This window comes from Heliangelus exortis, chromosome Z (genome assembly GCF_036169615.1).
Source record: "Heliangelus exortis chromosome Z, bHelExo1.hap1, whole genome shotgun sequence".
NCBI lineage: Eukaryota > Metazoa > Chordata > Aves > Apodiformes > Trochilidae > Heliangelus > Heliangelus exortis.
The window spans coordinates 5,463,713-5,490,687 of record NC_092454.1 but is presented as its reverse complement, the minus strand read 5'-3'; the positions used below and the strand labels follow the sequence as shown (position 1 = coordinate 5,490,687).

The following is a 26,975-nucleotide window of genomic DNA, read 5'->3' as shown; positions in this document are numbered from 1 at the left end:
CACAGCTAGAAGGGCACCATAAAAACAGGTGTATTTCCAAAATGGTGAAATTACTCATGTTAACACTGCAGTTTTAAAGTATGACAAATCTCTATACAGATTCATGATAGAATATTAAAGGTATGACAACATAATGAAGTTATTTCTTCATGGCACTGTATTCTACTTCATTACACTTCATAGCTGATGCTATCCAGGACAAGAAGTCGAAGATGTTTGTGATCTTCAGTTGTTGACCTCCAGAGGAAAATATATGACAGGAAAATATATGCTGGAAAATATATGAAGATATATTATTCATATAATTCATATATGAAAATATATGAATTAGAAGTATTCTAATTTATTTTGGTTTGCTTTGTAAATTGATCAGATTTTGTTTCTTTAAAGGACCATACTAGTTTTCCATGTGGAAAATGTAGATACTTGCAGAAAAAGAGCTGATGTCAAGAAGGATCCAGAATAAAGGAACTGGAGGTGCATTTCACATTAATAAATTCAATGTGCATGTGAATGTTCCAGGACATAGAGGTCAACAGGAACCAAATACCCTGTGTCTATTCCAGAATCAAGCTTTTTTTTAAAAAAGGAGGTTGCTCATTAGCTTTTCACAGAGAAAGATCTTTCAACTATTCTAATTACAAAATTATGTCCAAGAATTATTCAGGGGAAATGCTGTCTGGAACAATCTGGTAAATGTTCTCTCAGATTAGCAGTATAAAAGTTCATATTTCAGTGCCTATAAGTATTTCCCAGCTCACCTCAATTTCTGCCACAGACAAAGACATAGCATATTAAAATATTTTAAACTCAATCTAATATTTGCTTGTCTGGGTGGCCATTTTCTTGATTTTGATTAGGTCTTGTCAGCTTTAATGAAAAAGAGTAAAATGGGAGGATGTAAATAATCCTAAAGTGTTAGAAAATCACAAAAGATTTTTTTCATTCCTTCTGCCGCCAAGATAATCCTTCATGGGATGTGTGATTGCATTTCCCTACCCTCCTTTGAAGCTTGGGATTACTGATGGGAAGGAAAAAAATATCACAGAATATTACTGGACACACTCGGAATACAAACTTGGTATGAAGGGAGGTGGACTGCCCTCCTGAAAAGAAATTGTAAAGCAGAGACTCTTGCATATTTTCCACAGTCTCAGGAATCCAGTGTTTGGGCTGTGCTAGCAGAGTGATTTTAACAATGCAGTTGAAATCACTTGGTAGTAATAGTATAAAACATTCCCAAAGGTGGTGTAAAGTGAGCCAGGATTGTGCAGAACTAATATTTGACTCAGCTTTATTACGTGATGTCTTAGACAAGGATCCCTTGCTGGCATTTAATCAAGGTTATTGAACATTTCGGATCCAAAAGAATGAAGCTGGAATTTGGAAGTTCTAAGAGATCTGATTCCATGTAATTATTTGTATCAGCATTAAAGAGAATAAAATATGTATTATTGTGGTTTTGGATTATAACATCACAGTCTGCTTGGACAAGTTGATTAGAAAGCTGAATTTTATCTGCGTTTTTCGATTTATTGTTAATTAGTATGATGTTTTGCTCTAATAAATCGTATTCACACTCACAATTTTCAAATGGTTGCCAATTTTCTATAATAATTTATCAGAAAATGTACAGAACTGCTGTATGGAGAAAAAAGATAAAACTATTTAGAAAAGATTTATTTCACTGGTTATGGTGTAGCATATATGACTTAAGATCATCAGTATTTTGCCTTCCTGTTCTCAGGTCTGACAATGCATGAGGGAAGATTTAAGAGTGGATATTAAACAACTAAGGATTTTTAAAGATATATTTTGTAAAATGCTCTTTTCCATGTAAAGAACAATGCTGAAATGCATGTTTTTTTCCTTCCGAAGATCTCGCATATTCTCACATTCAAGTGCTTACTATAACAGAGGTGCACTGATAGACAGATACGTACGTATGCACAACAGAACCACATCATGCAAAAAACCCATACTGAAGGCTGGAGGCAGGACTTGTAAATAATGTTTTATCGACATCAATTCCCCCCCAAAACAAAACAAAAAAAGAAAAACAAAAAACGAACAAAAAACAAAATCAACAAAACAAAACAAAAAATAAAACCAAATAAAAAACAAACAAACACATATAAATAAATAATTGCAACATGAAGAAGTTAGGGATATTATTATAATAATGCCACTGAGAATAGTGAAGTCCTGATCCTTCAGTCAGGGTTCACTTCTGTTTTAGACAAAAGAGGGAAAATAACAAAAAACCAAGAGGACCGAAATTGGAAAATTCAGAATGAAAGGGTGAACTTTAAATTAAGATTTCAGGCCAAAATACAGAAAAAATTGATGAGGTTTCTGTGAAGACTTTGCACAGCTCTCTGACGTTTACAGGACAAAGTTCAAACCGATACATCCATAGGTTCTTACCAACAGAGCAGCAGAATGTGAGCACATGGCAAGATCTTGGTGAAACTTCCTCAATGTAATTCCTGTGTAATGTCCTTAATATAACCCCTGTTTTCTGTGCTGCCATAAATGAAGCCTATGACTCTTATAAGCAATATTTTTTTTTACTCCTTTAAAGCTGTATTACCCTTTGTGTGTTCACTTATCAGTAATCTCTTCCACTTCAAAGAGAGGTGGCAAATAGAAAATAACCTCAAAATACACCCAAGTCAAGGACAGTGAGGCTGCATAAAGCATTTGCCTGGATTTCTTTCACACCAATGCCAATAGTAAATCACCTGCTTACTGAAAACAGAGTTAAACCACTTATCAGACCTTGATTTTAGGAGCACAAAATATTTAGCCAACATCATCTATTACCAAGTGCCTGGTTTAGCATGTTGGCTGAGCAGCAGGAAGTACACTAATGAAATTATTGTCATTTGGGAAACAGCCCACTCTCTGGAAGCTTGCCTGGATAATTTGATCTGAATCCAGCATAACTTCAAAATTTTTTTTTAAAGTGAAACGGAAAGTAATTCAAATATGTTAACTAAGACTATCTTCATAAAAACCTGCTGTTCTGTTAAGATATTGCAGGCTGTGCAAGAATTTTAATGTCTGTAGAAAAGAAAAACAAACAAAAAAATCCACAATAATTTTTGGCCCTTTTACCTGAAATAATCATAGTAATGAAAATCCCAGTTTCTCAGTTGAGAGCTCAAATGTAGCCTTTGTGCCCAGCAAGATTTAAGCCTTTGTGTTACAGTGTTTTTTTCTCACCATAGAACTCATAATAAACAGAATATCACAAATAACAGAATCACCTTGGCAATGTGATTTTTACTGCTCTGGTGAGATAATGGTTTTATGTAACTGTTAGTACTGGTCAGTTCCTTAATTACAGCAAAGACCTGAAGCACAATTTTACAGCAAGCAGCAGCATACTTACAAAGAACTCCCAGCTTTCATCTGCAGATCAAATTGTTTGTGGTGTTCTCTTCATGAAGATGCTCACCATGATAATACATTTTGAAACTTTGACAGAAACAGTACAATAGAAATTAACCCCTCCAAATCCAGACACGTGAAAAGGTAACAATATGTTTCTTCTAACAATAAATTTAGAAAACTAAATTCAAGCATCAACATCCTTGCCCAACTCCTTCACTGTAAACTACACTTCAATAACTTCCATGGCTGTCTCACTGTGAGCGTATGCACAGATTTCTAAGAAAACAGAAATCTGGACACACCTTAGATGCATAAATTTGGGCATTTGGACAGATTAATCTGCTTTTCTCAGCACATTTCTAGAGAGAATAAATATTTTTAGGTGCTTACATATAGAAGACAACATTATCCTAAGACAGGTGTTTGACTCAGAGTTTTAAGCAGGCCACTAAATCATGAAAAAAGACAAATTCTCATATACTCCTCTTGAACACTGCATTCTGCTGGCTAGGTCTATTATTTACAGTGGTCGCCTTTGAATCCCATTGTCCATCTCTCAGTGCTACTCGCACTTTGATTAAAGAATTAAAAAACCCAGTTTGGCCACTTAATCTAACAGAATGGGTGTATAATCTTCTCACATGAGGTCTGGTTTGTTCTTCAGCTTTCAGTTATACCTGTGATAAGGACAAATCGGATGTAAGGAATTCATGGATGTGGGAGTGTATGTTATTAACCTTAATCAACTGGTAAAACTCTATTTTTTTTAACTAGGATGTATGAGATATTGTGAAAAATAAGCACAAAAAATGGAATTGAAACAGATTGTTTCCATTGTTTCCATCATACTTTTTTATGATAAAATATTTCATAAAATCAAATCACTTTTTTTTTTAAGAATCAAAATTTCATCTTGTCATTTAGTTTCTCATGGCTCTTCTTCGGTGCTGTAATGGCATAACCAGGGAGGTGGTGGAGTCACCATCCCTGGTGGTATTTAAAATCCACATAGACATACTTCAGGACATGGTCTAGTGGTTATTTATTTATTTATTTATTTTGGTGAAGGGGTGTTGACAGTTGGACATGCTGATCATAAAAGTCTTTTCCAACAATGACAAATCTGTGGTTCTGAGATACTCTTTAAAAATATTCCACATACCATCAACTAATGGTTTGTTCCCCCAGGCCTCAGTGTTGGGGCCAGTTCTGTTCAATATCTTCAGGAATGATCTGGAGAGTGCACCCTTAGTAACTCTCTAGATGACACCAAGTTAGGTGGGAGTCTTGATCTGCCTGAAGTGAAGTCTCTGCAGAGGGGTCTGGACAGGCTGAATCAATGACCTGAGGCCAATTATGTGACATTCAAGAAGGCCCAGTGCCAGCTCCTACTCTTGGGTCACAACAACCCCATGCAACACTCCAAGCTTGGGGAAGAGAGTCTGGAAATCAAAAAAGACCTGGGGGTGTTTGTCAATAACAGCTCAATATGAACCATTGTGTATCCAGGTGGTCAAGAAGGTCAATAGCATCTTGGTTTGTAACAGTAATAATATGGCCAGCAGAAGGGAAGTGATGGTGCCCTTGTACCCAGAACTGGTGAGGCCATACATTGAGTACTGTGTTCAGTCCTGGGCACTTCACTACAAGAAGGACATTGAGTTGCTGAAGCAGTTTCAGAGAAGGGCAACCAAGATGGTGAAGGGTCTTATGAGGAGCAGCTGAAGGAACTTCTGTTGTTCAGTCTGGTGAAAAGAAAGCTGAGGGGAAACCTTCTCACTCTCTGCAGCTCCCTGAAAGGAACTGCAGCAAGGTGGAGGCTGGTTTCTGTTCTCTCTAGAAACACGTGACAAGAGGAAATGACCTCAAGTTGTGCCAGGGGAGGTTTAGACTGAATATTAGTAGAGATGTCTTCACTGGAAGTTTTATCAAACACTGGAACAGTCTGCCCACATAGATGGTTTAGTCGCCATCCAAGGAGGTGTTTAACAACCACGTAGCTGTTGTGCTTAGGAATATATTTAGCACTGGAATGAGTAGGACTTGGCTGATGGTTGGACTTGGTGATCATAGAAGTCTTTTCCAATCAGAACATTTGTGATTCTGAGAGTCGTTTAAATGCCCCCATTCATGTTTTGAACAAAAGTTATGTAAAAATAAGCAGTCTACTAGTCTAGTCTGTTTCAGCCTTATAATTTTTTTTGCCTTCAGCTGAAAATACACCTATGACACTGTTTGTCTATCACAAACTTAAGTTATACTCCAGATTTGATAGATGAAATGTGGTGTGAAACAATAACCATTGTTTGTCACATTGTCCACCTGGACAATGGCATAAAAAATTAAGATATATAATATCAAGGATGGAAAGAGTTTCATAATAATACTCTCTTGTATTTCAAATTGTCATTTCACCATATTTTAAGCCAGCTTTCCAACAAGCTTAATTAGAAGAGATAATTGTATTTTTTAAAGAAAACCAAACAACAACCTTTATAGTTTCTTCATTTTCTTTAATGTTTGAATACATTTGCCAAGCATAGCATTACTTAGGGCCCAAGGCTGTATTTTTGAGACAGTTGGAGGCAATCAAGTTAAAACTGCTGCAGTCCTGCCCTCCTCATTGTGCTGCCAGATCTTGAGTGCTAAACTAGCAGAAAATTCATCATTCTGCTGCTCTTGTTTTGCCGAGTGACATTCCTGCTCCACAGGTTTAGCTGATGTGGACCATTTCACAGAGGGTCACTGATTAGTAGTTCTGCACAGAGAAAGAGAATACATAAATGCTTTAAGCTCTACCTGGTCCTGCAGGAACATTGGGAAGTCACTGACACAAAGAAATACTGCCTGGACAAAGGTGCTATAAATATGAAGATAGATTCTGTTTATTCTGTGGCAACTGTCAAGCAGCTCAGATTTTAAGAAAGGAAAAAAAAAAAAAAACAAAAAACAGAACAAAAACATAACAAAGAAACGAAAAAGAAAAGTTTTTCTTAAAAAACTATAATTCTAATGTGGTGGTTTTATTGTTGGTTTGGGGTTTTTTTTAGTTTTCCATCAAAATTACCTTCAAGGGAACAAGAAAACAATGTTCGGTGTTTACCACATAAAACTTGAACTAGAAACAGGGAAACAAGGAAAACATACAAGGCCTTTTTTACCAACCAAAATTTATATTTATAGCCATATTCCTTCAGAGCAAACTCATGTTCCCAGAGGTGACTTTCTGGCACCATTTGGACATCTGCATGAGTCAGGAAGTATAAGTGACAACAAAACACCCTCTAGTGGGGCTGTGTTTGTTTCTGGTGTTCTCATTAATATCTACCCGCTCAAGGAGTCTTTGTGCCACTGAGATGTCCCAGGGTGTCCTTCAGGCATTCCAGCCACTGCTGCAGAAAGGCTGGGGTGTCTTCTTTGTGACACATGTGACAGCTCTGTGTGGATGCCACAAATGCCTTCCTGTCTCTCAAAAGACAAGAAAAGCCCACATTTAGCTAATGAAATCAAGACCGCATTTAGCTAAATGAAATCAAGCTAATGTAAATTGTCTGAAGACTATTTTCAACAGACAATGCTCAGAGAAGGTTCATGAACTTTTACAACACATAAAGTACCATTTCTTCATGTTTATGCAGGTTTCTCAAGAAGGTCTCATGCAACTTAGCCTAGAGTCATCCTCTTACCTTTAGGAGATAACAGTCTTTTCAGTGTCGGGGGTAATTGTTAAATAATTCACAAAATCTCTACTTCTAAATTTTGGAGTTTTAGCTTTTGGATGTTGTGGATATAAAATTTTACCCTTTAAAAAAGGGTTTCCAGAACAAGTCCATGGAAGAGGTTTGATTCAGGATCACTGATTTCATCTTCTGGTTTAGGAGATTTCTGATATATGATGTCTGAGAGAGCATATGTAGTATATTTTAATATATTTTAATCCTCTTTCCTAGGATTCTGCTTTGGACCAGTAGGAAACAGGTATCTGGTTGGCTACAGTGTAGAATATATATTCTTCTGTATTTAAATCTTTAATTAAGATAAGGTAATATAAAATCTACCAGGCAAGAGTCTACTGGGAGTGTTTCCTCCTATACGAGGGAAACCTGTGATAGATGTCAGTCATTGTTCTGGGCTGATGAGGTACCATTTCTGGTAGCAGGAAAGGGGCCTACAGGGATGGCTCATGTCAGATGTTTCTGAACAGTGCTTTTGCCTCTAAAATGTCCAGCCCTGCCTCAGTCAACCATAGAAAAATGGATGTGCTCTTCTGCCATGAACACACTGAAGAAGAGGAAACACCCGGTGAGGTGATGAAGAGCAAAGCAGTGGAGAGGAGGAGGAGAAGAGAGACAGCAACAAGTGGAGAGAACACCAGAAGAGAGAGCAGCACCAGAGAGCAGTGCTGGAGCAGGGAGGTAAAGGTCAGTGAGGAAGAAGAGGAAGAAGGTGCCTGAACAGATTTTTCTCCACATCCTGTGGTGAGACAGCAGCCTGTCCCCTGCACACACAGAGGAGGCAGTGGAGCAGACTCCAAAGGACCATAATAGAGAAGGACCTGCCATCCATGATGGATCTCGTTGGAACACACCCATGGACCTGCAGCTTGGGGAGGGTAAGGAAGCAGATGCTGTGGAGCTGCAGCCATGGAGGGCACTGTTCCTGAAGCAGTCCGTGGCTCTGTGCTGCCTGTGCTGGAGCAGTTTGCTCCTGAGGATCTGTGCCTGGCAGGAGGGACTCATGTTGGAGGGGTTCCTGAAGGACTTTCTCCTGTGGGAGGGACCCCACGGTGGAGTAGGGAAAGAATGTGAGGAATCCTTCTCCCTGAGGAAGAAGGGGTGGCAGAAAACAACCTGTGACAGACTGGAAACCACACTCCTTTATCCCACTTCCCCCAGTGATGCTTGGGGGGAGGAGGTGGAGGCACCGAGAGCAAAGGACTTTGGGCTCGGGAAGAAGGGAAGTGTGTGGAAAAGTATTCAAGCTCTTGGTTGGTGTTTTATCTTTGTCCTATTTTGACTTAATTAATGAAAAATTAAACTGATTTTTCCCTAAGATGCTTCTGTTTTTCCCAGGACTGTAATTGGTGACTGGAACTCTCCCTGTCCTTGTCTTGACCCACAAGGTTCTGGGTAGATTTCCTCCTGACTGCCCTGAGATGGGGCACGGGGAGTGATTGGCTTCGTGGGCCTTTGCTGTCAGACTGCCTGAAACCACAAGACTCATGTGAAGTAAGCTATTGCAAGTGCTTACATCTAGAAACATTAAAAAAAAAAAAAAAACAACAAACCACAACAACAACAACAAAAAACCCTACAAAAATATTACTGATTGATAAGCATTAAGCAGGTCCCTATACCTTTCAAATTACCATTTTCCAAAGCTAAATGTACTTTATTACTGGGTAAATAATACTCATACTTCTTTCAAATCCAGCCATTGTTTTGCAGCCAGCAGCACAGCAGCCTCCTGCAGAAATGTGAAAAATAAAGAAAGAAATGATCTATTAAGCTGGGCTAGTTTTTTGTAGGACATGACATAGTGCTTTATCTTGTCTAAATATAAGTGACCTAAATGTAAAGGCCTGTACCAGCTTCCTTGGAAGCTACTTTCTACCTGCTCAAATGTGTTCCACCATTCAGAAGTTAGCTAAATACTGAACTTCTTTTTACTTCTTTTGACTGCTACTAATTAATGTACATACCCAAGTCATCCCAGCACACTCGTTTCTCTGGCCCACTTTCATTAAAGAGATTAGAAATACCTAAAATAAGTTATATGTTTAGTACTCCACCAAGTGCCAATTAATTCACAGTGAATTACTACAAGCCCAACACTTGACCAAGCTTAGTGGTCTTTTTAGGTAAATCTGGCCACATGAAAGTTATACATTTAATTTAAGCTCATTTTCTAGTTTTGTCTACAGTGAGAGTAAGAGCATTTTGGTCTGCATGTTTAGGAAAGCAGAAGCTGAAAGCATACTGTGGCTATTAGCAGGAATACTACCAAGGACATGGTCTGTTTTTTTTTTCCTCTCTAGGCACAAAAACGTGGAGGAAAAAAATGTGGTTTGGTTTATTTTGGGGTTTTTTTGGTTGTCTTTTTGTGTTGTTTTGGTTTTTTTTTCTTAGCTGTAGCTTTAACTCAGATACAGCCTGCAAAATATATGGAGACAGGAAATTCTGGGGTTTGAACACAGTGGGTGTCAGTATGATTTTATAAATATGTTTCTCACATTATTTAGGATGCACAGAGTATACATTTTCTACTGAGGAAGCAGGCACATAATGCCTGTCCCGCTTTTCAAGATGAAAAGAATACATGTAATTCCAAAATAATAAAAAACGTTATATTTAATGATAGCATTTTGACATTTTTTTTTCAGGAAAAAAAATGTGTGAAGAAGAGCTGTCATTTCCCTGCTGTTTGACTGTCACAGCTGAAGGCCAGTTGGGGAAGCACATCTGCCTTCAGACGTCTTCCCAGCAGTGATGTTGATCCTGCTCATGGCTGCCCCAGGAGTAAAGGACCAGCTGCAGCCCAAACAATTTTGATGTGTGAAACAAGACAAATTCCTCCCCCAGGGCCCATATATGTTGGCCTCTGCCCCCTAAGTGAAACCCACAGATGACCTTGGGCCCAGAATTAGGTTTGTAAGGCAGAGCCTGAGTTTTATCCCTCAGCTTCAAAGCAACTCTGATGAAACATAGGGCAACAAATGAGTACCCGGGTCTGCAGTTTCTATGTTGTATCTGGAAGGTATTGTCCAATGAGGAAAATTTGTTTCAGTATCAGGATGATGTTCATCACAGAAATATGTGTATCGGTGAAATTATTTGTATTACTTTATATCCATAATAAGAGCTCTTAATAGTGGTCCTCAAACCCATCCTCAGTTAACAAAATCTGACAGAATGTGAGCAGTCTGGAAACCATTCAGACTTCCCTACTCATTAAAAGTGAAGGTCTTTTTGTGTCAAAGTATGTCTTTTCTTTTCTTGTGTATTTGAACTACTGTGATTCCCTATAAGGATTTTTATCACTCAGTGGCAAGTGAATTGAAAAGTCTTTGTCAGGTGAAAGAACTGATATGGCACTGACTGTTCTCAAATTTCTTGGCATTCCCTGGAGGTCTATCCTGGCACAGAAATTTTATCACAGCCATATTTTATAGTTTCTGGAACTTAAATCTTTCTGAAGTTTATTGTTGGCAGGTATAGCATATTCTCCAAGGCTTTGTGGTTTAATCTATTTCTCTTCTCATCTTTCATCCACATCTTGGTAATCAACTGTGCACAGGTCGAAGAACTCTTCAAAGTACTCCTTTGAACATCTGCCTTCTTAAAGACATCCCTGCTGTATTCTCTGATAACTTGGATCTCATCCAGCTTTGCTGGATAAAACTTAGGAGTATTTGGAGAACACCTTATTAACAAAAAAGGAGAGGAGAAACAGGTTCCTACATTTTTCATTAACATCTGGTCTGAGAACAGTGGGAGAGAAAAAGCCAGCAGCAAATGATCTGAATGCACTGGTTGCACACTGATAGCTGCTCTCCCAGGTGAAACCACATATTTGAAGTACCATTTAAAATCTTCAGCAGGGAGCTATCATACCATCTTTTATGTTAGTTATGAGGCATATAAATGAGGGGTTTGTTACTATCCTTCCAAATACAGTTCTGTGTTCAGATTAAACCAGCTGCTTTCAGTTTTGGAAGCATACACTGTACAGGGAGCCAGCAGACACCACAGAGAGATTTGTTCCTCTAAGTATCCAAAGAAGCTTCAGTGGAGGGGCAATTTATTCCGTAGTCACCTGTAGTCAGATTCTTATTAGAAACTTGATGCATACCGCAGGGAATGTAAAAATTTCCCATTGATTTAACCGAGTTTGTTATTGTTTCTTCCTGTTTAGTTTTCTAAAACTGTGCTGTGTTTCTGTGCTGTGTCGTCTGTATTTTTCTTCCCATAAAAATATGTTCCCAAACTTTCCTGCATATTCACAAATATAGTAATTTCTCTGACCTTTTCCCTTAATTTTCTAGTTCAACAAAACTGCATCCTCCACAGGATACCATCATCAATTTTTTTGTGTTCTTAGTATCACCCACCTCATCTTGATATCCTCCATGAAACTCCTATAATGTGTGCACTTGAATCAAATGTCTGGAGCTTGTCTTTTATCTTTTTGTCAATATATCTGCTCTTTCTGCTATTCTAGAAAGCATTAAGGCATATCCAAAGTGGAATGTATCCCAAGTTCACTTGATTTTCATATGTTTACTCATACCATGTTCTCCTTTACTACTTCTGTCTATCCTTCCTATTACTAATAGTCTATTTATTCTGTCTTCCTTAAATTGTTTTTTTATTTTCCATTAAAGCTTTTGTAAGTTTTCAGGGACAGAAACCTCATCTTCTGTGTGATTGTAGTTTATTCATCATCATGCATTAATGTGTAATTCTTTTCTGAAGACGGATGTGAATCAACTGCAAGATTTTCCATTGCCTTCAAAAGAGCTCCCCACTTACGGTGACTGAATAACTTCAGTGTTCAAGCTTACTCATTCAATATCCTGGATAAAGAGGCATCTGTGATTAGGCAGTAGTGCCAAGCAGTGGAGTCAAAATTAAGCTTCCAGGAGCTGGCAGATTTGTGTTCAGAAAGCTGAGTGGCTTTGCAAGATTTAATCATTAAAAATATTACTCACTCTTCTCTGTATGAACATTAAATCAGTGGGCAATTTAGGTAGTGTCTTTACTTTTTTAAAAGAACTCAAGACCATCTTTACATTGCTGAGAGTGAAGCAATAGAAAAAGTGAAATAAAAATGAATCAGAGAGAGTTTAGCTGGATGGAGCCCAAGATGGAAAGGTTAGCCTTGATATTTTGGGGTTGCACAGAAACTAATGAACTGCATCAGAATATTTGTCAGGCTGTAATGGTGGAAAGGGCTGAATGCAGCCACAACCATAATTTATGAAACAAATTTTTAATCTATGACCTTTATCCTGATTTATTCTTTCCATGACCAGGAATTCCAAACTATCTCATTTGCAAAATGCAGAAAGATGAGACAAATATAAAACTTTTGCCCATTGAATTCCTCTTCTAGGAAGGCAATCTGTTTCACATCTATCATATTCACTGGGCAGGGGAACTGAGTGCACCTTCAGTCAGTTTGCTGACACCACAAAACTGTGTTGTGAAGCTGACACACTGGATGGAAGGGAAGCCATACAGAAGGACCTTGACAGGCTTGAGAGATGGGCCTCTGCCAACCTTATGAAGTTCAACAAGGCCAAGTATAAGGTCCTCCACCTTGGTCAGGGCAGTCCCAAGCACACAGGTAGGGCAGAGAATGGATTGAGAACAGCCCTGACGAAAAGAACTTAGGGGTGCTGCTTAATGAGAAGCTCCAGCTATGTCCTGGGTTGCATCAAAAGAAATATGGCCATCCAGTCACAAAAGTGATTCTTCCCCTCTGCTGTCCTGAGACCCCACCTGGAGCACTGTGTCCAGCTCTGGAGTTCTCAACAGAGGAAGGACATGGAGCTGTTGGTGCAAGTCTGGAGGAGGATCACAAATATGATGAGAGGGCTGTAGCACCTCTCCTGTGAGGATAGAGAGAACTGGGGTTGTTCAGCCTGAAGAAGTGGAGGCTCTGAGGATACCCCTTATGGAAACCTTCCAGTACCTTAAGGGGGCCTACAGGAAAGCTGGGAAGGGATTTTTACAGTGGCAGGTAGTGATAGGGAAAGGAGTAGTGGTTTTAAGATGAAAGAGGGTAGATTTAGATTAGACATTAGGAAGAAGTTCTTTGGTGTGAAGGTGGTGAGGCACTGGCACAGGTTTCCTGGCAAGGCTGTGGTTGCCCTCTCCCTGGAGGTGTTCAAGGTCATGTTGGACGGAGCTTGGTGCAAACTGGTCTAATGGGAGGTGTCCCTCTCCATGGCAGAGGAGTTGGAAGTAAATCACCTTTAAGGTCTCTTTAGACACAAACCATTCACTGGTTTTATGATAATACAAATATAAGGGTAAAATTATATATATATATTTTAATACAAATAAAGGTAATTCAACAGTAATATAAAAATCCTGTTTTACTTTACCCTCCTGACATTGTTCTTTGACTGAAATTACTTTTTCAGCCACAGCCATGAAAAATAATGGGCTTTGAGCTGGGTCATGTCGTTGTTGAAACAGTTATAACTCTGAAAGCACCATTTAAAAAAAAAAAAAATGCATGACAAAGTGCAAGAATGGGAAAATCTCATTGTCACATTAATTATCTATTGACAGAAGATATACAGTACGTGATGCAATGGCTTTGGATGTTCTTGTCTTTATTACCTCTTGGGGGAAAAGTTCAGATCATGAAATGAGTTTGGTGCTCTTGAGTGGACATTTGTCCTCATCACAAAACAACCTCATAATTCAGCACAATGTAACAAAATTGGAGAGCTCAAATTGAGGAGGCTTAGAACCAGGAGCACCAGAGAGTGATAAATCAGGCTAGAGGTGCAGGGCAATGCTGCTTGGGGTGACTTTCACAGCATCTGTGAGACAATGCCATCCCCATTATAAATCATTTTTCCAGGCAAACATTGTAAGGAGCTCCAAATACTTGAAGGGACATATCAAGATAGAAGCAGTGCTAAAAGGAAGGCTGATCAGAACAGGTCTAAGACCATTGTTCAGTTCAATTGCCATTCGACTTTATGAAAACAGAGATTGTGGTAATCTATTAAAAGTCACATTTCTTAATTTTGCCTTTGCTCTGCTAATTTTGAGGGATTTTTCAGAGTCAAACAATGAGCAGTGTGCATCATGCATACTTGCATAAATAAGACTCCCAGGGGGAGATGATTAAATATGGCTAACCACTTTAAGGACACTTAATTAAATTATATTAGCATAACTGTCTATGTTGGACATCCATCCTTCAATTGCTAATATAAATTCAGGCAAACACTGGTGCATTCCTATAAACTTTATGCATTTTATTTGATATTATTTTATGGTCCTCAGGCTAATTTTTAACAGCTGACATCTTTATTTCAGTAGCACCCCCTGATGTGGCTGCAGCAGGTACCTTTGTTTATTATCTCTACAAGAATGGCTACTGGCAGCTATTTTGCTTATCACAAATACCACAGCCTGGACCACAGAGAGTAGCATTCACCTTAGGAGAAGATGTTGACACAGCTGTAGAGTATAAATCGTCACTAGAAGACATTATATTTTGCCAAGGCCTATCCTTAGCTTGTTGCATCTGTATTTTACTATCTGTCATGACAGAGGGAAAGCTCAAATATCTAAGGCTAAGAGTAGAGAGACTTATGGAAACTATATATATTATTGTTTATATATATTGTTTCTATATGGTATATATTATATACTATATATAGTGGACAAAATTAGAATTCTTTTCATTCTAGTCATGCATTCTAGTTCAGTCTCAAAATTTTCTTTTTGAGTGTTTATAAACAAATTTTTTTAAATCTTTGTAAACATACTGTGGTTCATGAACTGACAATCTGAAAGAAGGCTTTTGTGCTTAAATTCTAAGGCAGTTATGCAAAACTTATGATAAAGGAAAACTTAAAGATGTCTGTATTCCACCTTTACTTATAACCTTCCCCAGATTACTTTTCAACTAGATACAATATGTGATCTGCCAGGGCTGGGAAGAAGGGTCGGGAACTGCCACATACTATGTATTTCCAAGAGACACCATGTATACTTCTGCAAAGTGTTATTATTTTATGTTATTTATTAGCTGATCTGAATTATAACCCTGAAGGAAGTTGAAATACAGTCCAACTGAAACACAGTCTAGCAGAGGCGTAAGTTACAGGTGCCACCTTCGTGGGACTGTAGGCAACATAGCAAAATAAAATTATTAGTTCCCTTCTTCAGATCTTGAGTTGTGATTAGATGAGAGGCTAGACAGAGATGGAAAAGTCTTTAGATATAGAGTTGCTGGTTTTTAATTCTGTCAGCCAGGTTTGAAATCTAATCTTCTGTGATGGAATCATAATGATTAATTAGGTAAAGCAGCTGCACACAGCCTTTAGTACAGCTGTGACTTGTGTTATCCCCACTGACTATAACCTCCATCAGCTCTGCTCAATTAACTGAGTTTAAGCATTATAGATTATTGAGGAACTGGGTGATGGTAAATCAGAGTGGATTGAGACAAGATCCAGTGCTAAACATTTACAGCACCGCTCTCTGCCATAGATACTGGTTTGACAAATCATTAAAGATGGGGTTTATCATACATGAATTTAGCCATTAAAAAAGTTAGGATTGGAGATGAAGCTGCTTTATATGGACCAGTGTATAATCACCAGAAAGAGGCAGCCATTTCAGGAGGTGAGTCATCTTATTCTAACTCTCCAAGCTAGATTATTAACAAAGAAGGACCCTTAATGTCCAAATGTCATGCTCAAGTTTTATATGATCAAAGTGGAGAGATAAGTACAAATTCAGATTACTGAAATTACTCTTGAAAATTCTAGCAGAACACCCTCAGAGGGTATGATGTCTCATTCTTCCTGAAGAGACTAACCTAGTACCTAATGTCTTAGAATCATAAAATGACTTGTGTTGGAAAAACTTTAAAGACCACACAGTTCCAACCCCCTGTGAGCGGCAGGGACACCTCCCATTGGACCAGGTTGCTCCAAGACCCATCCAACCTGGCCTTGTGTCCTTTTCAGAAATGGGACATCCAAAACTCCCCTAGGCAATCTGTTCCAATGTCTCACCACCCTCATAGTGAAGTATTTCTTCCTAATGTCTAACCTAAATCTACGCTCTTCCAGTTTAAAGCCATTACCCCTTGTACTATTGTTACACACCCTCACAAAAACTCCCTCCGCAGCTTTTTTAAAGGCTCCCTGCAAGTGCCACCTGAGGATATACCTATATCTTTCAAAATACTGTGTTCATGGGCTATTTGTGGAGACACTCAGAACCAGGAGATTTCATAAAAATACGACTATGTAAGCTCTGTATATGCTAATAATTTGAACACATGCAGAGAGGCACATGAGCACATCTCTACCATTAAGTTGGTTCCTAGCTTGGCTGCAGATCTTGTTAGGCTAGCATTTTTGCAACCAGTTGCTGAGCATGGAGCAGAACCTAACATGGTCCAGGCACCACTTCCAAACAGTCTGTGTGTGCTAATCTTGCTTTGAAGGCTAAGGAAGGTTAATAATATAGAAGGAGTCCAGCACAGAGCCTCCAAGATGATTAAGGGAGTGGAACATCGCCCTTGAAGAAAGGCTGAGGGAGCTGGGTTTCCTTAGCTTGGAGAAGACTGAGGGACAACCTCATTAATATTTACAAATATATAAAGGGAGAATCAGGATGATGGAGCCAGGTTCTTCTCAGTTATGTCCAATGACATGACTAGGGGTAATGGGTGCAAGCTGGACCATAGGAGGTTCTGTGTAAAGCTAAGGAAAATTTTTTTCCCTGTGAGGGTGACAGAACACTGGCACAGGCTGCCCAGTGAAGTTGTGAGATTTCCTTCTCTGGAGACATTGAAAACCAGCCTAGACGTGTTCCTGTGTGACCCTACTTTGGGTGATCTTATTCTGGCAGGGGGGTTGGGCTCAGCGATCTCTTGAGGTCCCTTCCCTAACATTCTGTGATTCTATTAAAGATGTTGCTCCATGCCAGACGACCTTAATGTCAGAGAATGGGCATATTTAATCTATCAAAGCATTTCAGGCTTCATCTTAGACTGTATGTCTTCTGCTAACTTTTCTGTATTGCAAACTCACCTGAAGCAGGGTGCCCCTAAAATTACAAATCCAAGCCAGTGTTTATATAAAATATCCCCCAGTAGAGTGGGTGACATGACATAATAACCAATGCTAAATGGTTTTCAATTGGCTCAAATCTTAGGCATCTGCCTGAAAAAGACTGATGACCATCCCTCCAGGTTTCTCAGGATACTAATTTCTGTGGTCTCTTACACATGGAATGACTGCATCATTCACCTCTCTGCATTGTGCAGTATTGGAACATTCACAGATGTTCCCCCTTATTATTTATTGTCTCAGCTGCCATCTGTTCAGTGTAGCCTCCAGTTGCCTCTCGACCCATACTTAGCTCAGAAATTCTTTGGACAAGCACATCTTTGTCTCCAGGATGCTTGACCTAAAATCTCTGTAGTAATACAGGTAAAACAAAAACAGTAGTTAAAGCAGTATAAATTCAGACTTCAGCTGCTGGAGGCAGGAAACAGAAAATTCACCTTAAATGCATGTATGCATTTGTATTCCTCTGAAATAATATTTCAAAAATAGACGTAAAGGCCCATATCATCTCACTATATACAGTAATATAGCGCTTCTGCTGGAGAATTTTTGACAAATCAAAAAATATCACTGGCTTTTCTTGAAAGGAAGGAAAGTGGAGAGCAAAGCAGCAGATTTTCATGAAATGAAGTTTTTGTGAAACCATAACCTTTTCAAATTTAACTGAGCAAAACAAATAAACTGCCCTCCAGATCATCCAAAATATAATTACTTAAAATCCTGCAAAATAGTCAAAGAATTAAAGTAAAAAAAAAAAATGAACATTTACTAATTTTTCTAATATTGGTTATCACTCCGCAGCAGACACAAATTACACTGACTACTAGAATGGCTTAATGGAAATCACAATCTTTATTTTTTGACAAAACGCATACACGTTTAATTTTAAAATTTATAAATAACATCAATTGTAAAAGAGGTATGGGGCAGGGGGAAAAAAGTCAATGAAGACTATATTCTACTTCATGCCAGCTTTAAAAAGGAATATTTAAAAGACATGCCCAACTTGACAATCATATGATTTACTTGGCTGGTCAAGGACTGTGGAGGATGGTGACTGACCTGATGTAATTCTCTAGTAGGTCAAGGGCTGGAACTTTACATAGCAGATGTTCCACACTGGGACAGAGCTCCACTCCTACAAGAAGAGCTCCAGGAAGCATCAGATGGAAAGTGTACTTGTACACTACTTAATGAGACACTGGCGAGTGGCCAGTGGTGAAGCACTGGAATAGGTTGGTCAGAGAGGTGGTAGAAGCTCCATCCCTGGAAACATTTCAGGTCAGGCTAGATGGGGCTCTGAGAAACCTGGCTGAGTTGAAGATGGCCTTGTTCACTGCAGGGGGTTGGACTAGATGGCCTTGAAAGGTCTCTTTCAACCCAGACTATTCTTTGATTCCAATGCACTGTGTCTCTGCAGGACACTGCACCCCTGTTAGCCAGTTCTGTTGAGTAACGAAGAGGAGACAGAGCTGCAACCCTGCATCCTCCAGATGGCTGGTGAATGACTTGTGCTATGTTTGCCAACTCTTCCTGCTAAACGTAAGGGACAGAATGAGTAAGGGGTTCTACATAATCAAAACAGAGAGCCCCATCATTCCCTTTGGGCCTCGTTCAAACACACACATTCACACAAAGACACGTGCAGACTGAGCACAGTCTAACCCTAAACATATATGTGAATGCAAAACTGAAGGTCAAATCCTTAAGTCCTTAAACAGTCAAAATGTCCACTGAAATCAGTCTTCACATTCCTGGAGTGGTGAGATGCTACATGCATGTAGAGAGGAGGCAATAAGTGCATCCCTTGTACTAAAGCTGATGAACGCTGGTTCTGCCTTGGATGCTGACCTAACACCTAGCATATGAAGATCAGCCAGGGACCATAGGGAAACATAACAGTATTTTCTCCACTCAGGTTTGCAGAGAAGGAATGAGAGAGTATGCTAAGTGATTTTATCTATAATACAGAGAAGCAATAGAGCAACCATGAATTGGATCTTCAAGGAACTACTTCTGCATGAGAGCTGAAGGGAAGGAACTCCAGGACCTGGTCTGGATGATGCTGTGTCAATGTTGCTTTTTTTTTTTTTTTTTTTTTGAACTGTTACAGGTTGCTGTTGTCAGCTCCTGATGGGTGGCTCAGGGAGAATTGCTATCAGGTTGTACTTTCTCTTTTTTTCTTCAGGGATCCTTTCAGTTTGCGCCACAGACTATCCTTTATCCTCATCTTCTTTTCTACCATGGACATTGAAGACTCTTTCCTTCGTATTTCCCTCACTAATCCATGAAACACATCATCAATGTAGAAGCGGAGAGCAGCTGAAGTCTCAAAAAAGGAGCAGGCGTATTCTCTGGCTAAGCTTATTCCTTCTTCAGTTGAAACCTGAAAGGAAAAGAGAAATCCATAAACATGACTTAAACCACAGAGCGTGAATCAATGTGAGAGTATTGCAGGGTATGTAGTCTGACTTTTTGGATACTGCAAATCACTGACATATAATTTTACAAGAAAATGTTCTAAAAATACCTGACATAGAAGATTCAAGAGTGAAAGGATCATCCAAGAGATGTTTAAACAGAGCATATTGGGAATATTCATGTGTTCAGGTATATTTTCCTAATTCTGACACACCATTTTTTTTCCATGCATTTCCTCTCTTTAGTGGAGTAATCCTGTAGAGTTTGAGTGCTGGTACCTTTATTCCACAAACTGGAACAGATGGCCAAAAAGACCTACACAGAATTAAGGTCCCAGAAAATTGCTATTCAACACTAACTAATCAGAGAGGTAACTTGATTCTTTAAGCACACTAGCTTTCCTACCTTAAGATTTTCCAGTCACATTAATTTCTGAGGATATCTTTAAGTGTTTTTGGTCTTGGCAGGCCTGTAATCCTATCACTTAGCTCATGCCTGAACTGTAAAAAGAGCCAAAATCTGTTTTTCAGCTCATCTTCCCCAGGTGGCCTCATGTACTTACTGTTCTCAGAAAACATGAAGGAAATGTGTCTTTGTATTTTGAGGAGCAGTAAGGAGAGGAATAACTATGAATCTAGAGGGAACCATGCCAGTTCTTTTTCAGTTTGCCTGAATTTTGAAACAGGAATCTTATACCTAAAATTTCCATGTTGGCTACTTCTTGGCATTTGATCTGTCAACCTGCTCAGTACACTGATAAATGTGTGGTGTAAATAGAATTCAAATGCTCATCACAAGAAGTACCACTGTCTTCAACCTAAGGAATTTTTTGCGCTTTGTGAGTTCATCCATTAACATATATCAAGTCTGCAAGAAACCAAAGACCAAAACCTATTACTTTCTGAATGTTAAGCCAGCTTTCCAGACAGTAGACTATCCTTTCTCTTCACTATTTGAGCACAAAAATGAATGAATGAACTTTTATGAATGAACTGTCTAGTGTGTATTCAAACTCTAGGTCAGTAATTCCAGATTTTGTTTTTGTTGTTATTGGGGTATCATTATTTATTCAAGTAACTTTCCAATCACCTACATGAAAAGGCAGAGAAGTACTTTGTGATAGCCTTATGAAAGGCTACATAAAAGGATATGAAAAGTCTCAATTGCTACTGTCTTCCACAGGACTAATCTTGGTTGGATTTTTTTCTTATTTCTACCTCATGTAACCAAAGTGCCTAAGGAAGTAAAACCTGCTCTTTCAACATTAAAAAAAAAAAATCTCATACATACTATAAGGAAAATGCCGTTTATGATAAATTTACATCACAATGCTTTTTTTTTCATACTACCCTTAAACAGGATTGTGGATGAAACAGAAATGTAGTGTGTTCCAGCTTGGAGGTAAACTTGCACTGGTCCAGAAACCTTGTAACATGAGCACGATCATTCCTCTATGTTCCAAGTATAATCTTAATTTAATTAAGAATATCCTAAGGGTAAGCAGGAAGGTCATTTGCCAGCCCAAACTCCATGACTCAATGAGAGACCATTACTGCTTTCCAACTGCTGTAATTTCCAACCTTTAGCAGAAGGAGATGGGTAGCAATATGGCTCTTGTTTTTCTCTGGGCAGCTGTGTAAGCAAAATGTGTGATTCAATATGCCTATTGGGCACCATTGAGAAACTGATTGTCTGGACAGAAGACAGTTTTAGTCTATTTTGGACTTTAAAATCATATTTTTCCTTGTTATGCCTTGTTTGAGGTGTAGGAGAATTTTTCATTTTATTTAGTTAAAGACACTGCAATTCTGAGAAAACAATTGCATGGAGCTACAGTTTCAGTGAAAAATTTACACAACCATTATCTAAAGGAAATAAAGGCACATAAAGCAAAACATCCTTATGCTAAAGGTTGTAAATATAATTAGGATGCAACCACAGTAATACTAAAATATAAAGAAAATTGCTCTTCCCTTTGGTCTATGATTTTCTAGACTTTGCCTATCTAATACCTCCTTCACTTCACTTTTTTTTTGTTTGATTTTGGTTTTATTTTTGTCTTTTCTGAGATCAAAATGATGTTTTCTCCCACCTGAAAGGAAGAACAGCTGCAGGGAAGACATGCTATGCTCCTTAATGAAAGAAGACTGCTAAGAGCTCTGAGAACTGAAGAATACTCAGGAGAAATATATTGTGCAGAAAAACATCCTCCCAGTTTCTTTGTGGTTGGCACCTTATAACTTGGCCAAATTTTGGCCACAAATTTTGGTTTTGGAATCCAGTTTCCTGCCAAATTACAGACAACACTGAAGTTGTTAATGGCAATGCTGAATTTTAGAGAATGGTATTTCTCTTAAATCTTGCCTTCAGGAACTGATTAACTGCTCTGTGAAAATTTATGAACTAATTCAGCATGAGGATGACACCTGGCACAAGCAATTTCAGGATGTTTAGTTGGAATTTTTAAGCTTCAAGGCTGAAAACATGTTTCTCTGAAATCTAATGCTCTCATAATTACCACTAGTGATTCCAGCACCAATAAGAATATGCTATAGTAATTTAATTAATCTATTTGCTGAAGAAATGGTAAATAGAGAGAGATGTTAGGAGGGAAAAATACAGATTTTTATACAGATTTTTTTTTTTTTTTTTTTTTTGGTTCATAATTCGGTCAAGAAGCTGGACACCGATGGAATGAGAAATAAGGGATAAAGCCCTTGATGAGGTCACTGACTCCCACATAATTCCAGGGATTTACTTTGTTCCCATCTTATTGTCAGAAGCCAAACTATATCATACAAACCCATCCCAAATCTGCCCAGCTCAGGGACTTTTTGACAAATTGCAGCTTCCATGGGTCTGTCTTAGGGGAAGATATGATCTGTCAGCATGACATGGACAGACAGGTCAGGGACTGAGGCCATACTATTGAATATATATCTGGGAAGCAGGGCTTTGTATCTCATCTTTAGAGAAACCCTCTCTGATTGAATCTGGCAGAATCTCCCACGGTATAATTCTGGTTATATTGATTCCAATTTAGCTTGTTTCTTTGCTGGTAAACCTTAAGAGGGAATGAAGGTAGAATACAGGTGTAGTGAAGGTAATGAAAGATAAAAAATTAAGGTCTGGCAGAAGCTTCCGGAGTTTGATCTAAACTTTAAAAACTGGATCAGGAGTTACAGAAGCAGGACACTGAAGCTCATGCTGTAGTTCAAGAGCAAGATGCTCCAGAAGGATGACTTCATAAAATGTGCAATGAAGCCTGAGGATGATGATGTGTGACCCCCAGGAACACAAAGTTTTCAAGTCTTCCTTGCAAAAGGCATGGCTATGAGCATCCCATTTGAGAGCATGTGTGTTCAGAGGGAAAATATACCAGTTACAACAGCCTGAGGACTGTGGTTGCCACATGAGACTTTTAAGCTGAATTTGAGAGTTTTTTCTCAGGATAATTCAGAGCAGCTGGAACACAGGGTGGCTCCATACAGACAGGAAGTACTCACTGTCTACAAACCACATTTTATAGCATTAAGATTCTGTTTGTGGCTTTTGCAAACTTCCCTTGGAAAAGTACAAGTGAGATTAAATGCAGCCTGCAAAAGCAGTGATGGATGAGCTGCCATCTTTAAGCCAGCCAGTTCCCCATTAAGGTCAGTTCCTGCACAACCAAAATGAGAGGAAAAAGCCACAGGGGCTGGATGGTGGGTGGGGAGGCGCTGGTAATCATTGCCCGCCATAGACAGTACATAAAATATGGATCTGAGAAAGAGAGTGCAAAGAAACTAAACATATCAATAACCCACCTATGTCCTTGGACTGTCGTCAGCTGGCAAATCTGTCAGGACAAGATTTTTTTGTGTTCAGCTTTGTCTCTACTTTGGTGGAGGTAGCAACAGAGGCACCCCAAAGAAGATTTTATAGACAGAAATAGTATTAGCAGAGTCAGCAGTACCACCTGTAGTGAACCTGTAGTGGTCTTCCATGGACTTCCAGTTGCACATCTTATCCCTACAACAGCATTTTCTATTTTAAGGTGGCTTTTACAGCTTTTCTTCTGTGATTGGAACCAGGCAACCATCAAGACCACTGGAGGCTGCAAGTGGAGTACTAAGGATCTTTCCAAGTGTGAAATTCTATTGTTCAGGTCAAGGCTCAAATACTTGGATATTACAGTGGTAGCTAGGGTTGAAAGGTTGAACAGAACCAAATAAAATAAAAAAATCAATCTTTCTCTCTTTTTAAGATGAGCATCGCTTTTGTTTTTTGTCCACATAATATTTGTCATAGAATATTTAAAAAAAAAAAAAAAAGTTTCAAAATCCTTCACCCTTTTCTTCTTTCTTCAGAAATTCACATTATTAACTGCCTATAATATTCTTGCTGCTGAGCAATGACACCTGTGGAAGGAGGGGAAAACCAAGATCTAGTGGAAATACAGGCTGAAAGATATGTTGGAGAGTAGATATTATAACTAACCAGTGTTTCTTCTTTGTGGCCAGACATTCAGTATGTTTCAGGACTAAACAAATGCACAGTAAATGCAAAAGCAAATTTAAAAACCTTGATGTTAAAATCTCAAATTTTCATCTCCCTCAACACAAACATTCTGCTTTGTTTCAGAATTTGAAATTAATTTCAAAGTGACTTATTCCTTAAAGATATGATATTAAAACTTTTCCATATGCAAACCTTTATGTATGATCACATTTATAAATGTGTACACCCAGTTACCCATTTGATTTGGATGGATTTCACTAGAATGCCCAGCTAATTTCTGCTCACACTTAACCAGCATCTTTAATTCAACCAAACACTTGCAATTTTTTTTCCCCCCTCATTCCCTGGGGAAGCAGATGCCTCTTTTCAGCAGCCTAAACAGTAAATGAGTAGCACACTGCAGAAATGTGAGAGAAGAATTTCATGTCAACACCATTACTCTTAAATCCATTTGGAAGTCTTCAGATATAATTAGTTGAACAAGACTCACTCCAACTTCATGGCAAGCAATTCTGCAGGCTCAGCTTTGCTGGCTTTCTAGATTGCAAGGCTAGATGAGATAAAAAGCTGCCATACAATTAATCATTATTGTAAGTGTATTGCAATTAGTTCTATTCTTTTTCCCTCCCTAGAGTTACTTGAAAGCTGATGTCTTAAAATTCTTATAAAAGTTTTCCATGTTTTTCTTCCTGCCTTGCCACTCTGTGATACTTTTTATTGATTTCACACTTAGAATTATTGATGATCAGAATGGCTTCTAGCATGATGAGCCAGTGGGGAAGAAGGCCACCTGGGTGAACAAGGAGTTTTGTCTGGAATTCTGGAAAAGGTAGAGTATTTGATCTTTGGAAGAAGAGACAGGCAACTCAGGAGGACTACAAGGATGTCATAAAGTTCTGCAGTGAGAAAAGTCCAACTGAAACTTAATCTGGCTCCTGCCATAAAACACAATAAAAGTGTGCCATAAATACATTAGCAACAAAAGAAGGGCTAAGGGGAATCCCCTGTCTTTATTGGGTGCAAGGGAACACAGTGATAAAAGATGAGGAAAAGGCAGAGGCACTTAATGCCTTCTTTGCCTCAGTCTTTAATATCAATTTTATTACAAATTTAATTTTTATCAATATAATATCAACCAGTCTTTAAAATCAATTGCCCCTGCATACCCAGCCCCCCCTGCACTCAAAGGCCTGGACAATGAGCAGAATGAAGCCACATAATCCAAGGGGAATTTGTTAATGACCTGCTGCACATACAAGTCTATGGGGGCAGATGTTGCTTACTTTCAGGGGCTGGAGGATCAAGAGTGTGGGACTGTAAAATAATTTGTTCAATTTTTAAAGGGAAACTTGGTAATAGGCCTATGAAAAATTAAACTCCTGGAAAAAAATGGAGAGGTAATGTCCTAAATTATATCCTTTTCACCTAATATGTCACCAAGACAAAACATGTAACATGTTCTTAGCCAGGAAGAATTACTCTCTTCTCCGGTCCAAGGTTGTTAAGGGCTGGGAAATTATATACTCTTCACTATGGAACACTCTGAGATTAGAGTGACATTTTCCCTGACCTGCTGTGATCATAGCTACACCCTCATATGAAAAGTCTAAGGTGTTACTAGCTATTTCATTTAATGCCTCTGTCTCACTCTTTTTCATATGAAAAAAAATTCTAGATGCAATGGTAATTCACACTTGCCTAATTCCTGGAGCTTTTTTGCATCTTTTTGTGGTCATGATTAGTTCCCAACACTGATTTCTGTCTAGAATGTCTGTCCCTTTGGGATATTTTTTTCCCCTAGATTTCAGATCCAAATTATTCTTGTAACACAGGAGCTATGCCTCCAGGTAATTTCATTCCTGTTTTTGGCAAATGTTTTGAGTAAAGAGAAATATTCTCCATGCAGTCGCCTGTTGCAAAGGAAGAGAAACACGTGAGGCTTCTTGATCTGTTGTTTCCACCTTGTGATAATGTTATTTCATTAGTTTACAGACATAATTCTTAATTATTAAATCAGCATGTAATTTCATGTAAAAATCACTGTGGAATCAGGGTCCTGTATGTATGTTAGACTCTGAAGTTTGTTTTCTCTACTACAGGTTGTACTCTTATGTCTTTATCTTGCCAAAAAGCAAGACTGATGGGTGGGTTAAAGCATCTTTATACTAGGAAATGTTTCAAGAGAGATGGCCTAAGGATCTGACTGAATTGGATACTCAAAACCACATGATCTCACATCAGTCAGCAATAGCTCTGGGCCTAATTTGACGAGAATGCGGAAGTGTTAAATCCTTAGCATCAGTCTTTGAGATGAACAAGTATGGGTCAATTGCTCAAAGCATTTTTCAGAGATCTGACAATTTTCTAAATTGTCCATCATCTTTAAAGGTTCTTTGATTGCAGTGCACGGTTAAAGACATAGATGGTCAAAAGATGGCTGCAAAAAGCAGGAATTTCTACATATGTTCAGCTTGGAATGTTCACAATAGGACACCAGTATTTAGTAGGGAAAACATTAGGTATTACAGTTTTAAGTTCACGAAAAAAGGAAATGTTTTCAAATTTTTGTCAGCAAACAAAAAAAAAATTAATTAACATCCGCTAACAGGTGTGTATTAAAAAAAAGATGTACATGTAAAAAAAGCTACAAATGCACCTTTTAGAGTCTACTTTAAATAAAATAGAAAGTTAGTGGTGTTAAACTCCTATTATAACACTGAAAGTGATTACCTATCAGTCCAGTACAGCCAGCAGCAAATTTTTATCTCTATATAGACTGGCCTAGGCTATTTTCATTTATGTGTTAGACATTAAA

The 26,975-nt window shown here is 38.5% G+C and overlaps 1 protein-coding gene across 1 annotated transcript in view; it reads right to left on the bottom strand.

Annotated features, from left to right (window-relative positions):
- Nucleotides 1–18,080: 18,080 nt before the first annotated feature.
- The window catches only part of RIT2 (Ras like without CAAX 2), a 181,724-nt gene continuing 172,829 nt past the window's right edge, over nucleotides 18,081–26,975 (bottom strand). Inside the window, exon 5 of the mRNA XM_071730705.1 lies at nucleotides 18,081–19,625. Coding sequence (XP_071586806.1) covers nucleotides 19,398–19,625 — 228 coding nt within the window. The 3' untranslated portion in view covers nucleotides 18,081–19,397. The remainder of the gene's footprint in view (nucleotides 19,626–26,975) is intronic.